The 16,946-nt window shown below is 36.9% G+C and overlaps 1 protein-coding gene across 1 annotated transcript; it reads right to left on the bottom strand.

Moving 5' to 3' along the window:
• Window positions 1-12: 12 nt before the first annotated feature.
• On the bottom strand, window positions 13-15,740 carry abcg2d (ATP-binding cassette, sub-family G (WHITE), member 2d). Its single transcript, XM_052127249.1, has 16 exons — window positions 15,669-15,740; window positions 13,979-14,208; window positions 13,091-13,150; window positions 12,753-12,867; window positions 12,504-12,656; window positions 12,208-12,365; window positions 11,209-11,360; window positions 11,005-11,106; window positions 9,788-10,047; window positions 5,250-5,332; window positions 4,689-4,778; window positions 2,781-2,905; window positions 1,944-2,098; window positions 1,755-1,844; window positions 1,550-1,659; window positions 13-1,082 (listed from the first exon to the last, which is right to left on the bottom strand). Exons 2-16 carry the CDS (start codon window positions 14,191-14,193, stop codon window positions 935-937), a joined length of 2,016 nt encoding a protein of 671 aa, XP_051983209.1. The 5' UTR covers window positions 14,194-14,208; window positions 15,669-15,740; the 3' UTR covers window positions 13-934.
• Window positions 15,741-16,946: the final 1,206 nt, after the last annotated feature.

Raw genomic sequence — 16,946 nt, 5'->3', positions numbered from 1 at the left:
AGTTAATCGTGTAAAGAAACATTAAATCTTAAGTACTAAACTATTAGTTTAAATGGTAAAACCCTGATCATTTTTACATGCAAATTCAATAGATCTTCAAATTATCCCCAAACTTGGGGTCAAAACACAAACATTATTTCTACATACATTATGTCCTTACTGTATAGAAGGACTAATGCTGCCTTCACGTGCAATCAGAATTAGCGTAAATACTATAGAGTGGTGGTGGCGTTGTGGGCTAAAGCACTGAGCTGTTAAGCAGAAGGTCGCTGGTTCGATCCCCACAGCCACCACCATTGTGTCCTTGAGCAAGGCACTTAACTCCAGGTTGCTCCGGGGGGATTGTCCCTGTAATAAGTGCACTGTAAGTCGCTTTAGATAAAAGCATCTGCCAAATGCATAAATGTAAATACGAGTTTCCTACACGGAGTTGCACATGCATGCCCCCTCAAGTCATAATTACAACTGGGAAACTCTGAGATAGTTTTGAGTTTTCGAGGGAGAGTACAGTTTCAATAGCGAATGATGGTTGTATTCATTTTTCAAAATGCAACTACCATATTCGTGTTTGCTTTTTTATGTACATCAGGAACTATTTGATGCTTATTGAACATTTTTACACAGAGAAAATTGCATTTTCTTTTTTTAACCAAAATTCCATTCTCGTCAGCCACTTGGCTAGCATTTATTTCGATGTCAAAATAAGAGTTCCCCAAGAAATATACACGAATGAAACTGGTGTCCTCCACGTTTCCGACAACAAAGCACTTGAGAAGTGCGAAGTAGGATCATTCTGATTGCATGTGAAGGCAGCATTTATTATAGCCTAGCGACTGAATAGTATTGCGTGTGCTACGTTAGACGTTTGGAAGAACATTGCTTGTCCAGACGGTGTGGTGATTCATAAGGCTAATGTTTGACACAATCAGAACCTTTACGAGAACTTCTTAATGAATCTGAGCTTGATGTAAGCAATGATGAGAAAAATCAATGTCATGATTATAAGAGCGGCATGGTTCTGCCATAAACCCCAGGATGAGTAATCGATTCCTTGGAACTTCAGGTGCTGTTCTCCCGTGCACCTATAAAATAAGATGAAATGGAATGTTGAAGTAAGATTCCATTCCAAACTGAAAATTCCAGACACATTTAAACTGGCTGTACATTTAAAGGTGCTGTAAGCGATTCCATTCTGGAACTTCCACAAGACTAAGCCGTTGAATTAGGCAAATTGAACGCCCCCTCTTTTCAAAACACTGCCCTCTAAAAATACAGTTGAGACCATCACCGAACAGGTGACGTCTTCTCATGGTTGTCAAACACAACCGTATCAAAAGGGCACCCTTAGATTATTCGGATTCTTAGAATAAATTATAATCTGCTTTTTGTACATTTCTGTCATTTATCATATTGGTGTTGTCATCATAAAAGCTATAAGCCACTCCGCTGATGTGTTACAGGTAAGTACTTTAATAAACATTCTCTCTAATAGCATAAGCAGGCTTTAGTGCTGAGAAACACATGCATATCAACATCGCTGTTTACATACATGAGGATGTCAGTGGTAGGGCTGCTGTTGGTCAACAGACCAGCTGGAAGATTGACAGCAGAGACATTTCCACAGAACTTCAGCCCCACAAACTCATTTATCTCCAAAGCCTGTTCAAATAAATTCCACAGACATACTATACTACTGTATACACAATATAAAACATTTCAAAGCTATATTACATTTTAGAAATGGTTGTTCTTACCTCAAGCCCATAGCGAGGGATGCTGAGGTACTTCAGCCAGGACAGCCAGTCCATGATGCTCTTCAGGTTAACCAGAAGACCAGAGAAGATCTACAAACACATGCATTTAGAGAGTCAGAAGAACAATATGCAGGTCTTCAAGGCAAAAGGCACTGACTGCAGAGTTTGAATTGGCAGAAATCGACTTGCCATCATGAAGATGAAGCTGATGGTCATGAAGATGTTGGCCACGGCCACCACTGATTGGTCAGCTGAGATGGCCATGGCCATCGCTGCAGCCGTACACGACACCAGAATCACCGTCAACATGAAGATGAAGAATGCGGCTGCTGTGGATTTCAACCCTATAAACACAAATCTGATTTCACAATATCATCTTTTACAGAGAGCTAAGCAGTGACTCCATTAGGTTACACCAACTCGTACGGGTCAGATCAGGTACAAATAGTTCTTCAAGGAAAGTACTGCATGTTTTCACCGTGAACGACAGCCTGATCTCATAAAAATTATGTGGACATTGCCACATTTGCTGTATTTCTCATTTGACTGCAGTTTCACCAGTGAAATGTCCTGTGGGGGGCGCCAAAGGCCAGTGAAATTGTGTCGTAATCAGACAAGGTTTTTAACTTGATTATTAGATGGCCGTTTTAATGAGTAAAATGTACCTCCGTAACCTAAAACTTGAACCTAAACCTAACCAATAGTGTTCAAAAAGCAAATTGGACATGAAAAGCACATTTATTGAAGCAGCCATGTCATTTCATGTCACTTCTATAACATTTTCGTATAAGTATAAGTTTATATGGTGTTATATAAGTCATAATCAGCCATTGTAGTCGTGATTTGTGTGAAAGTGAATAAAACGCACGTTATTGTAGCACCTCTAGTGTTAATTTCACCAGGAAACTGCAGCAAAACAGTGTGCATGCTATACATGTTTGTATAGTAATGTTCATTCTATTAGACTAGGTCTCTACAGTATAATTATGTACTGTATCTTTAAGGTTTGATTCCCAGAATACATACCAACCATGAAATAAACAACACAGGTGAAGAGTATGGAAGGGATTGTGCGCTGAGTAATGATGTCAGACAGGATCTTAGACAGGAAGTAGACAGACACTCTGTAGTATCCACTTGTGTATTCATGACTGAAAAGACCAAAAACTTTCATTGCACATTCAGCAACTTTTTTTATCAAAACATTTTAAACATGAAGCTACTTTACTTATCTAGGCTTCTATACCAGAAGAAATAGCCACTTGCAGTTGTTTATGACATATGCGTAATTGAGAGTTTATACGATTAACTCAATCGACAGCCACAAAAAATATATTTCGGCTCATCACTCTTGTCACAAACTATTTAAAACAATAATAAATACAAATAATTGTGGTTACAACAAGGCACTTACAGTGGAAGTTAATGGGGCCAGTCCATGTTACAAAAGTGTAGCAAAAGGATGCAAACATACACTGGTGAACCAAAACATTATGTCCACCTGCCTAATATGCTGTTGGTCCTCTGTGTGCCACCAAAACAGCGCCGACCTGCTGAGGCATGGACTCTACAAGACTCCTGAAGGGGTCCTGTGGTATCTGGCACCAAGTCATTAGCAGCAGATCTTTCAAGTCCTGTAAGTTGCAACACCTTGAACTCTCCAAAATGTTCCTCAAACCATTCCCGAACAATGTGTGCAGTGTGGTAGGGTGTATTATCCTGCTGAAAGAGGCCACTGCCATCAGGGAATACCATTGCCATGAAGGGGTGTACCTGGTCTGCTATGATGTTTAGGTAGGTGGCACGTGTTAAATTGACATCCACATGAATGGCCGGACCCAGGGTTTCCCAGCAGAACATTGCCCAGATCATCACACTCCCTCCACCGCCTAGTCATCTTCCCATAGTGCATCCTGGTGCCATCACTTCCCCTGGTAAACGGTGCACACGTGCATGGCCGTCCACATGATGTAAAAGAAAACAGGACTCATCGGACCAGGCAATCTTTTTCCACTACTCCAAAGTCCAGTTCCAATGCTTGCATGCCCACTGTAGGCACTTTTGATGGTGGACCGGTGTCATCATGGGCACACTGACCAGTCTGCGGCTACGCAGCTCCATAGGCAGCAGTCTTGTGACACATTCCTCCCATAACCATCATTAAAATTTTCTGTGACTTGTGCCACAGTAGACCTCCGGATGGGATAGCTTTTGTTGCCCTTGCGCATCGTTGAGCCTTGGGCACCAAACACCCTGTCACCAGTTTGTGGTTTGTCCCACCTTTGACCACTGTCGGTAGGTACTCACCACTGCTGACCATGAGCACCCCACAAGCCTTGCCATTTCAGAGATGCTCTGACCCAGTCATCTGGCCATAACAATTTGGCCCTTGTCAAAATCACTGAGGTCTTTACTCCTGCCCATTTCTCCTGCATTCAACACGTTGACTACGAGAACTGATTGTCTGCTTATCATCCAATCTACCCAAACTTTGACATGTGGCCTTGTTAGGAGATGATCAACGTTATTTGCTTCACCTGTGAGTGGTCATAATGCTTTGGCTCATCAGTGTATACATGTTAACATGACTTTAATGTACATGTAACAAAATCAGGGATTTACCAGTGTTGGGTGTTTACAAGATTAAAGGTCTTACCAATATTATGTTGTCATGACAACGAAGTTGTAATATTGGACATCATTTTACACAGATAAGGTTAAAACAATGTTAAAACAATGGTTACTTCTTGTGGCTGTACTTTTGAAACAGTGAGTATTTTAATGTTTATCGACTGGCCCTGTTCACTTCCCTTGTAAGTAACTGCCATTTTTTGTGTTGTTTTTTTGTTTTTGGTATTCAACATTGTCACAAATGCTGTCGATTGAGCTTAACTTGTATTGAATCTGGATATTAAGAGGTGTTGAAATACATACATGAATAGTTTGCGCTCTGTGATGAAGAGTTCGGCTGCAGAGAGTGTGCTGAAACACTGATTGGTTGTGATAAAGAACAAAACACCAAACCTGAAAAGTTGAACACAACTTTTATATGAAACCAATAAGGAAAAATTCCCTTTACAAGTACATAGCCCAATGCAAAAGTAAAGGAAGCTTTACGTATATGCAACAAATGCCAGCTGTACTTTCTGCACAAAGTGACTGCTTGATGCTTGATGGCTTGATGAAGGAACTTTAAACTATTATAATGCTTAAATGCAACTTCTTTCTTCCTCTTTTTCTTCTACATGTTTGTATTTTTATCCTGCACAGCTGACTAGTTAAAGTCCCTTTGAAATGCTGTGACAAGCGCAGGTTTCTTTGGTGTGTTGCCATATTTCCTACTGAAAAATTACGTTTTTTTATGCACATTTTAAATGCAGATATCTGCTGAAAGTGTTTAGCTACTATCATATACTGTATATGATCTTAAAGCTTAAAGACGTGGTCTAAAATAATAGTAACTTTCATTTTGATTTCATGGGGTCTTTAGCTCACCTGTTCTGTATTCCACTCTGGTCATCTTTGACTCCATAGAAGATGGCACCAACAATAACAGCCATGAGGGCTGTGACTGCCAACTGGCAGAAAAATTAAAAACAATGAGCAAAATGAGAAAAGCATGTATAATCGATCAGTTTGTGGTGTAGTCCAAAAAGCCGGAAGAGAATCGAGCCAAGGGTTCCCTCTGCGTTTTCCTATGGGTTTTTATAATGTCAGTTTTGGATTTATGAGTAAATTAAGGTCTGCGGTAAACATAACTTGAAGATACTTGGACGTTTTGTTCTACAGCATAAATTACAACAGTTGTGAATTTGAAGCAGTCGTGTGTTTTAAAAAGTATGTTGCTAACAAGTTGCTAAATAAGGACTACAGCGGTTTTCTTTTTCATCAGGCACGTACACTCACATGCCTGTGGTAGTTGTAGTCTTTATTTAGAAACTTGGTAGCAATATAATTTTTTTTAAACCTCAGATGCTACAAAATTCACATTTGCGGTTTGACTGTAATTTATGTTCTAGAACAAAACGTCAAAGTATCTTCAAGTAATGTTTACCACAGACCTTATTTTCCTCATAAATTGAAAAAAACCTATTATTAAAAACCCATAGGAAATTCCTAAGCAGACCCGAAGTGAAATAGCCTTCTGGGTTCGAAACCAAAACCCAAATGTTGAAGGTCCAAAAGCGCATAAAGGCAGCATAAAAGTAATCCAAATGCCTCCGGTGTTTAAATCCATGTCTGCAGAAGTGATATGATAAGTGTGGGTGTGAAATGTGTCAATATTTACGTCCTTTTTTTACAACAAATCTCCACTTTCACGTCCGCATTCTTCTTCTTTTGTTTTTGGCCATTTGCATTCTTTGTGCATATCGCCACCTAGTGGGCAGGGAGGAGAATTCAAATTGAAAAAGACTTAAATGTTGATCTTTTTCTCACCCACACCTATCATGTCATTTCTGAAGACATGGATTAAACCACTGGAGTTTTATGGATTACTTTTATGCTGGTTTTATTTCCATTTTGGAGCTTCAAAACGTTGGTACCCATTCACTTGCATTGTATGGGCCTACAGAGTTAAAAATATTATTTTAAAAATCTTTGCGTTCGAGAGAAGAAAGAAAATCATTAACATCAAGGATGGCATGAGGGTGAGTGATTTTTGTGTGAGCTATCCCTTTAAATCCAGACAAATGCCCCCGAAAGCACTTAATTGTCCACCTTTTAGCCTGTCATTTACTATCATTATTAAATACTATATGGGGAACCAAACATTTAGAATAGGCAATTTTAATTCCCTGGCCCTTACATTTTTACAGTATGTATGTGTAACAAACCTCAAAACCCTGTCAACATTTCTGATGCTAATTTAATAAATAAAGGTAAGAAGCAAGAGTGACAGCGAGTGAGTTTGACAATAATCTCTTGACAGCTTATAGGTGCAGACCGGTGTCTGAGCGGTGTGAAGGCCATTCCCAGGGTGAAAGGCTAAGCAAATACAGCAGAGCTGGAGCTGAGAAACCATCTCGGCTCGTACCCTTTTACCCTTCATGTCATGGCGCCACTGCTCAGCTTAACTCCAGTCAGGTGATGGTCTGGTAGACGCTGTCTTACGCTTGCATGACATATTTTTCCGCACTGCTTAGCCACAAATGATATCACTTCAGATTGTCTACAATACGGACAAGACCAGGGTCACAATAGTCACCAAATCCGCTTAGTTTGACCTCGGGAAATTAGACGAAAGTTTCTGGGAGCAATTCGACTGTTAATAATTTTTAAAGTGAGGGCTCCTCTGATGGCATTTGGTTGTTAATGAGCTTATACATTCTCTCTTTTGAAGAAGATTAGGAAAATCTGGATTGGGTTGGTTGTGGCTTGGAGGGAATGGGTCTAAATGTCTATCTTTACTTTCCAAGAATTGTGGACAACGCAAGGCCGGCTATATGGTCATAACAGGATCTCACAAATGTTTCCATTGAACAAGAAATAGTTGGGGCAACACATTTTTGTTTAGTATAATCCATTCCTACAGACTATGCTGAATGGGGGAATTTCTTGAAGATAATGTCCAGGTTACATTTTTAACCCCAAAATCTGAAGAAAGAAAATAAGAAATTATATTTTCTATAAAGAAAATTAGGCTTATTTTTAGGACCATTAAGATTTTTTATTTTTTTAGGCATTGTGACATTATTTTTGTGTTAATTAAGCACATTTCATATATTATTACCATAATGCAAAATATATATATATATATATATATATATATATATATATATATATATATATATAAATTAGAGCTGTCAATTTATTACATTTTTTAATCAAATTAATGACATGGTGTCCTGATTAATTAATCGCGATTGATCACATTTAATCGCATATACAAATATTTGCTGAGAATGCCCCACATATAACAATAATTCAATATATAATGATGAAATAATTATACATAGTTATCTTTAAATATTAAAAAAAATTATATTTTATAATTTTTTTTATATATATATATATATATATATATATATATATAAATAATATTCAGATAATTAAAATGCATTACATTCTTGTGGCAGAAGAGTTAATCATTAATAAGACGATACAAAAAGTGGCTTTAGAATACAATGTATTGTTTACTCCATATTATTGATCATAAGTCAATCATTGACACACAGTTCACAGCAATCCATTACACAAGTGAATTTGTCAATCAGTTGGAGATTTACTATGAGGGCTTGTTTAAGGGCCGTCAATGAACACCTGCATCAGACATGCTTGTGTAGAGTCATAAACATAAAATGTTTTAGGTGTCAAATTAAATATAGTTTAATACTTAGAACACATCTTGAGATCCCATAGTTTGGATTTGTGATCCATCAGGTGTTTTGAACGCAAGAACGTAATGCATGTTTGTGTTGTTGCTGCTGAAGGTTGTTTCTTTACTGTATAAACTGCGCGTTGCTACAGTAAGTGAGTTTCACTTACTGCCCTCTGGAGTATACAGGTGGTACTACAAGCATTTCTCAGGAATCTTCCTTATTACGGTCCGGTGGCATTGCGATTAATTGCATACATTTTTTTAATGTGTTATTTTTTATAAAATTAATCGCACTGAATTAACGTGTTAAATCGGCAGCCCTAATATAAATATATATATATATATATATATAAAATTGTCATGAAAATAATATCACTATATAAAAATAGTAAAAATCCCCAAAATAGGCTTCTTTTCCATTAGGAAAAATCCACTCCACTGATCAGCCACAACATTAAAAGCACCTGACTAATATTGTGTAAGTCCCCCTCATGCCGCCAAAACTGCGCCAAGCCGTATAATATTATAATAATAAAATTATTTTCTTCTCATCACAATTGTACAGTGGTTATCTGAGTTACCATAGACTTTGTCAGTTTGAACCAGTCTGGCCATTCTCTGTTGAACTCTCTCATCAACAAGGTTGCTGTTCAACTACAGAACTTTTGGTTTAATGTTTTTGGCACCATAAATTCTAGAGACTGTTGTGTGTGAAAATCCCAGGAGATCAGCAGTTACAGAAATACTCAAACAAGCCCATCTGGCACCAACAATCATCCATGCGATTATAGAATCAGCCAATCATGTAGCAGCAGTGCAGCACATAAAATCATGCAGATACGGGTCAGGAGCTTCAATGAATGTTCACATCAACCATCAGAATGGGGGAAAAAATGTGATCTCGGTGATTTCGACCGTGGCATGATTGTTGGTGCCAGATGGGCTGGTTTGAGTATTTCTGGGATTTTCACACACAACAGTCTCTAGAATTTACTCTGAATGGTGCCAAAAACAAAAAACATTCAGTGAGCGCCAGTTCTGTGGATGGAAACACCTTGTTGATGAGAGAGGTCAACAGAGATAACTTTTGAGTTTTTTGTCATTTCTAATATTCTCAAAAGGTAATTTTCAGTAGATTCTCATTATTATAAAACAATATATTTTTTAATAATTTAAATAAAATGAAATTAAAGGTATTACAACAAATACTTCCTGGAAGAATAAATACTTTGATATGTAAATATAATATAATTTATAAAAAATGTTGGCATTTAAGTTATTAGCAATATTTATTTATTATTATCATTATTGTAAAAAAATTAAATAAATGGAAATGACATAAAATGTCACAATTAAAAAATCTTAATGGTCCTAAAAATAGACTTAATTTAATTTAAGCATGAAGTCTCTATATTTTGGGGTGAAAAATGACCCAGACAGGTATTGAGAGTTTCAAAAGTTACGCATTAGTAAACGTAGCCATTATAAGCATGAGTGTAAAAGAATATTTCTAAAGCATATTCATTTTTTCACATTAATATGAGATCACTTAGCACAAAAACATATCGTCAAACCTGTGCAAACCATATTAATAATGTTTGTATGTTATATAACTCAATATGACATTTAAAATTAAGCAAAAAAACATACCGTCAAGTCAGTGAAAAGCACATCAGATTTTCGATTGAGAACGTTTGTGTAAACATAGTGGTACCTGTGCTACTGAGGTCTGTGGGTTGAGCATTAGATTCCAGAAGGTTCTCCAGGACACCCAGTGAAGCTGATGCAGGAAAGAGCTGTTGTAGGTGATCAAGTGACACTTAGCTCTGTTCATTTTGTTGTCTTTGGCATGGATGATGCGCCCTAGCTCGGATTTGAGGCCTTGCGCATAGCTGCAGTTTGTGTACTTCTCCACTAGCTGATCCTCCATACACTGCTGCCCAATAGTAGCAACTTCAAACTCAACGTGAAAGTCTGTCAATGATGTTGCACATAATATCAGACCCAGGTTAAGTGCATTTATTCAAGACAGGACACAATCAAGATAAAGTGTTAAAATATCATAACTCATCGAGAACAATGGGGGAATATTCAATGCAATTGAATTGTTAAGGCAATTGTCAATGGGTTTATATAGGTTTATCAATATTGATCAGTTAACACTGTCCTGCGATGCCAAAACATAGTAATTACACCAACACTGAAACAAGAAAACAAAGAAAAATGGCTTTAAAGTCAGCTTTTCACAGGACACATCATATTTTAAGAGATTTTGACGATTTAATTTCTGTCTATAACATTTTTCGGCCATTTTGAATTTCCTTAAAAACCTACTTCTTCTAACACCTAGCCCATATGTCCAAGTCGACACATAATTTACTACACATCATCTATAGACCCTCCAGATTAAAAATTCAAATAATTTTGTTTGTCACTGAGTTTGGGGGTTACAGTCTACAGTAGTAAAATATTTACACATGGGCCAAATTTCACTTGTCAACCTCTATCTTCTAAAAGCAAAGCCCAAACTTAAAGAAACTTGGTAAACTTTGACACCAAGACATTTTGAAGATGCACACCAAATTGTACCCAATTCTGAAAATAGGGGGCGCTGTAACTTTAAAAATTGTAATTACTCTGCAACCGTTCTAACAAAGTTTTTGAAATGCTACTACTTTTGTGCTTACATTTACTTAAAAAATCAATTCCAAAATTAACAAAAATGGCCGCCAATAGCCGATAATATTTCAGCTACTAATAAATTAGTTCATGAAAGGCTGATCACCCAATTACAGGATGCCAAAATTAGGCTTTATACCAAATTTTGTGATGTAAAACGTAAAGGCTAGAAATCTCCTTGTTAATGAGTCTCGCACAACCATTTTAATATTTAAAACCATTTTATATTTAATATAAAAGTATTCAGAATACCTCCATTATTTTGTGTCTTTGTCTTGTTCACAGCTGCTGTGCTTCCATTAATGACATCCAAGAAAAAATCCGCTGGGTTATTATGGGCTTCACAAGTGTAACCTAAAAAAACCATTACAAAAACAAACACCATCATGTTGAGATATCTATTAAATGTTGTTTTCCCACAGAACTTTCATATATTTCTCATCTAGCAGAGCATACCAATCTTGGCAAAGTAGTCTAGAGCATCTTGAGCAGGTCCATGATAGACTTGTTTGCCACTGGCCAGCAGGTTGAGACCATCAAAGAGCCGGTAGATGGAATACCGAGGCTGATGAATTGACATGATGATAGTCCGTCCCTGATCAGCCATTCTGATAGCAAACGGACATAGTGTTGATACTTTCTGCAATCCAGAACTGGCATATAATTGAGATCCTATATTTATCTTCTAGGTGAAGATGCTCAACGAAGATGCCTCAAAATAGCAACTGGTAAGAAATGTACAGATGCTTTGAGTTTCTGTGTGTTTTTATTTCTCCCCTTTTTTCTCCAATTTGGAATGCCCAATCCCAATGTGCTCACCTTGTGGTGGCATAGTGACTTGCCTCAATCTGTGTGGTGTAGGACGAATCTCAGTTGCCTCCACGTCTGAGATCATCAATCTGCGCATCTTATCATGTGGCTTGTTGAGTGCGTTACTGTGGAGTCTTCACGCTATTCTCCACAGCATCCACACACAACTCCATCGAGCGCGAACCACATTATGGTGACCACGAGGAGGTTACCCCATGTGACTCTACCTTCCATAGCAACCAGGCCAATTTGGTTGCTTAGGAGACCTGGCTGGACTCACTCAGCACACCCTGAATCGAACTCAAGACTCCAGGTGTGGTAGTCGGCATCTTTATTCACTGAGCCCTGAGTTTCTGTGCTTTGAATGCCCATACCAGACTTTGACCTCCCAAACTGTTATAGGAGGTTGGCCATTGCATTGACTTATTAATACATAGACAATTGGTTAAGGGTAAAACGGTAAAAAAGATTGAAAAGTTAGACTAATGGTTTAGATAACATGGCTTCATAGCTACTGCAAGAATGAAAGAAGGACCACAACATATGATATTGGGGCTCCACTGAGATGAGACTTTCTATTCTGTCCAATACTAGGAGGTCTATGGCGATGGATGGATTTGTTCATGATAACAAGAATATACAGACCTTTTCAGCAGCAGGAGCACAGAGTGAGCTGTGCTGGCATCCAGACCAGTGGTTGGCTCATCCAGAAAGAGCACAGAGGGGTCAATAATCAGCTCCATCCCGATGCTGGTCCTCTTCCTCTCCCCACCTGAGATACCTCGTATCATCTGAGTGCCCACCTGTATAACCATACAAAAGATATGGATCCATAACTGTATGAGAAATTAGGGGTACTGGCAGAAGGTCTTTCCTGCCTTGGTTCCACACTAACATCAGAGAGAGTCTAAAGGGAAAATATGTTTACGCATTTCTTTCACCTTTGCATCTGCGACTTTGTTGAGGCCCAGCTCTGAGATTAGATGGTTGACTCTTGCCTCCTTCTCTCTTGGACTAACATGGGAGGACAAACGTAGGGCAGCTGAGAAACGGAGGTTCTCTCTCACTGTTAGAGTGCCCATCACTATGTCATCCTTAATATAGACACACAAATGTCACGTATCATCTATTGCTATAGTAGCAAATATGAGTAGCAAATATAGCGAATCCATGAGTATCAATCACGGTACCTGGACAACATAACCAGAAAGACATTTAAAATTTGGTGGCTGTGGGGATCCGTTGATTAGAACTTCACCAGAAAGACCAGCAGGATCCTTTCTGCCTGCGAGAACATCCAGAAACCTGGTACAGAGACGAAAAATGGCTTCAGAACAATGAGAATGAAGATGACAATGGTAACAATGTTGCGTAAACAACATCTAATTGATTTCGATTTATTCGAGGAAACTGTCATGAACAATATTCAATTGGCCTGTTTAAAAAAAATAAAACATCAAGATTCCTTGCTTGATCTACTTGGCACAGATATCTTATTAAGGTGTGTAAAAGTCAAAAATCTACTCACGAAGATTTGCCACTTCCCGTAGGACCCAAAATAGCATTTAAACCCGGTCTCATGATCCCACTGAAAAGGGAGATAAAAAACAGATTATGTTCATGTCACTTGCTATGGAATTCTTCAGTCTCTGAGGACAAAATGTGGCACACTTCAGATATTATTGTGTCAATCCAAAAGTAGAGCGCTTTTGCCAACTGTTGCTTGCCAATATAGACAACTTCATCAAAGCAATGGATTAGAGCGTTGTTTGTAAGAGATTCAAAAGATTTAACATTGGTATTCAGGTGATGAGGAGACCCTCAAGAGAATCAATCAGGCCTTTTATTAGGTCACAATTACACTTGACTGCATTTAACTCGGTGTACTTGTGGTTTGTACGCCAAAAGATCAAGAGATTAGACTCAAAAACCCATGCTTAATATCATATAATTAACACTAAGGAGAGAATGCCCAAAGACTAAGAAATTACATACTTTGCTATGGGAAATGTCAAGGGTATTTACTGCCTTTGGTGTACACATAATTTAGCACATACAAATGTTCCAAAAAGTATTTTACAACACAATGCCATTGGAGAACCCATTTAAGGTGACATCAATTTTACAGGGATAGTTCACCCAAAAATAAAGATTCTGTGATTATTTACTTAAATGCATGTAGCGAACCTGTAGGACTTTCTTACTTTCTGAAAAATCAGAACGTCGTCGTTTTAAAGTATGCAGTATTGGAGAACTGTTTTGAAATGCTCTGTTTCTGGTGGAGGAATATGTGTTCAAGTTTGACTCGACGAATGTCGAGAATGATCCGTTAACAGATTAACAGAGACCAAATGATCCCTAATCCTTATTACAATCTCTTATACACAGGGCATTATATAGTGGTATTAGTACTCACTTTAGGTCCACTAGAATCTCTTTATGGAAAGTTTTTTTTCTGCAGAGGGATCCGGTCTTCTGTTCTACTCTATAATGGATGCTGTGGAAGCTGACAGTGGCTCCATGATGCTGTCTGATGGCCTCCATGGTAATAACCTTTGACCTCGCCATCCCATTTCTGCCGCTCGTCTCCTCAGGGATTTGATCATTCTCGGAGACAGCATTATCAGTCATCTTCTGTCAGGCTTTCTACATGAAAACACAACTATAACATAAATAAGGGGAATTATATTATATTTGAAGGCACAAATACAACTTTCATAGGCATGTTTTGCTAGCTAACAAATGTGCAAAGTGACAAAGCCTCTCTCCATACACTTGTATGTTTATTACATTTCCATGTACACATTTTACAAATGGCCAACCTGCCACTAATGATATAAACGCTGGACAATAGCAATGGATGCTGAATATTATTAAAAAATTATTAAAATAAGCACAATTTCACTGTGCATATTTTAGTGTTGTCAGAAACAAGCATTAAAAAATAGTAACATGATATTCTGTTAGCATCGTTTAGTAAGGGCTGGTGAGCAATTCACTGTGGTGATAGACTGGTTGCAGTTTCAAATCAAGAAATATATGCAAGAAAATGTATTACTATACTCGGATATGCATTATAGTAATTGATAATTGGTAACTTTCATTAATAAGTCATTAATAAACATAAATATAATGCTCAGTAGCTCTGATCGTATGATCATTCAAACTTTAAAATAGATGTAAAAGTGTCATGCGATTTATAATTTTTTAAATGTGCAATACTAATAAACTGTTAAACATTTGATAATAATCATATATCATATTTTTATACAGTGTTTAAATCATAATACTCTCAAATATATTTTAAGATTAACGCATTTCAATTTCATAATCAAACTGAATTGAGTAATAAAATAACAGAAATTATTTTTTATTACGTTTTGTTAAACATTACACAATTCAATTTGATGCAATTTTGTTATGAAATTAAATTGTGTAAATCTTAAAAATAGTATAACATATTTTGTGTGTGTGTGTGTGTGTGTGTGTGTGTGTGTATATATATATATATAAAGATATTGTACAAGAGGTCAAAAAGCCTGTAATCCCTATATATTTATTATCTTGTTGTTGTGTATTATCTATCATTATATAATAATAATAATAATAATAATAATAATAATAATAATAATAATACAGCTTAGTTCCACTGCAGTTTTGGTGGGATTTGCCGTCTTATTATGGGGTCAAATTTTGCATCTTATTTCTGGACTCATCTAAATTGTTATCATCATCATCATCACCAACATCTGAGTAATGCAATGAGGTTTTGTAATATTACTTTGTCACACTTTGTTTACACTCAGAAAATTAATTTATTGTGTGATGCATTTAAATTCAATAGCAAAATTCCAACAAATAAAATGGAAAAAATATTTAGTAAAATAAATATTTAAAAAGTGTAATTAATTTACTTTTGATAAACAATTTGATGGAATATTGTTATGAAATTAAAATAGGCTAAAATATATTTTTTGAATGAGAGCACATTTCGGTCTGTTGTAGATCTGAATAAATCAGCAGAGAGTTGTTGTTGCAGAAACATTGCGAGCACGACGTTGTCAATCCATAAAGTAACTCAAGTGAAGATATTAAAAGATAATTACCCTCCTGAGCACCGCTGCACGTCCTGAAGTGTTTGGGCTCTTCTTTTGAGTCTCAGATGAGGAAAGTGAAGTTTGCCTCTGAGTCAGTCTGTGGCGGGGTTTCTTAAGTAGATGGATTAGCAGAGGGCGGGATTCGGCGGTAAACAGCGTCGACGGCACTAAAGAAGGATGAGCAAATCTGTCTCACCATATTTAAAAATAAAAAGCCATTTAATTTCTAGTACTGAATTTTTCATCATTGTAACTATGTATGTGAATTTTTTGCCTTTGAATTCAACTCTTCAACATTTAAATAACTATTTTTCACTTTTATTTTTCAATGTTCACAAATTCAGAATCAAACATTCAAATTTAAATAATATATATTCGAGTTCCTTAAATTCAGATGCCAAAATTCGGTGTTTATATGTTCAGATTAAACACCCGGCACATCAAGGATAAGCAATCGATTCTGGATGAAATCGAACCATATGACAGGAATGCCGTCAGCTATTACGACAAACCCAAACGATGGTGCTTCGGTGAGTGTATTAACAGTTTTATTTGCCTTTTGTCAGATTCAGTAACAGGTAATACCTGACACGTTGCACATTAACAGAATTTATTGGACAATATCTACGCGGAACTTTTAATGAGGCGACGTTCTTTAAAATGTTGGTAGCGTAGACATGCATGCAAATCTATTCTAGATTTGTACAGGCAAAATTCCACCTGTAACTTACATTAAGCAATGATACACATAGTGTTGCATGCTATACTACCTACCAATATTGCAGACATTAAAGTTAGTGAACTGTGGAATAAAGCATTTGATGTTTTGTGACCATCAATAAAATAAGGACCTGTTTAAATTTAGGCTAATGTGACATTTGTTTATGAAAAGAAAAAATATATAATGGTTTTTGAAGTGCTACTTTTTCTATTGTATTCCTGCCAAGAGACTTAAACTACTTGAAGTGGCTTTCTATTTGTTGCAAAAGCAGTGTGAAAAAACTCCAAATGAGCTGGAGCATATGGTCCATATGCAGGCAGGGTTGGGCCATAGGACTGCTTATCTAGATGAGAGCACAACTTATGAAGAGGTAATAACATGCCATTAGTTATTTAGGATAGCTGCACAAAAACCAAGAATCCATATATTGTATTTTGACATGCTGTGAAGTTCATAAAAAACAATCATTTTAATTTTGGGCACACATCTCCAATAGGTTTGTTGTAGAACCAAATATACGGTCATGTTTGTGTAGTTAAATGGACAACACTCATGGTTAGGGATTT

This window comes from Xyrauchen texanus, chromosome 5 (assembly GCF_025860055.1).
Source record: "Xyrauchen texanus isolate HMW12.3.18 chromosome 5, RBS_HiC_50CHRs, whole genome shotgun sequence".
Taxonomy (NCBI): Eukaryota; Metazoa; Chordata; class Actinopteri; order Cypriniformes; family Catostomidae; genus Xyrauchen; species Xyrauchen texanus.
The sequence above is the reverse complement of the archived record's forward strand: the minus strand, read 5'-3'. Positions and strand labels throughout refer to the sequence as shown.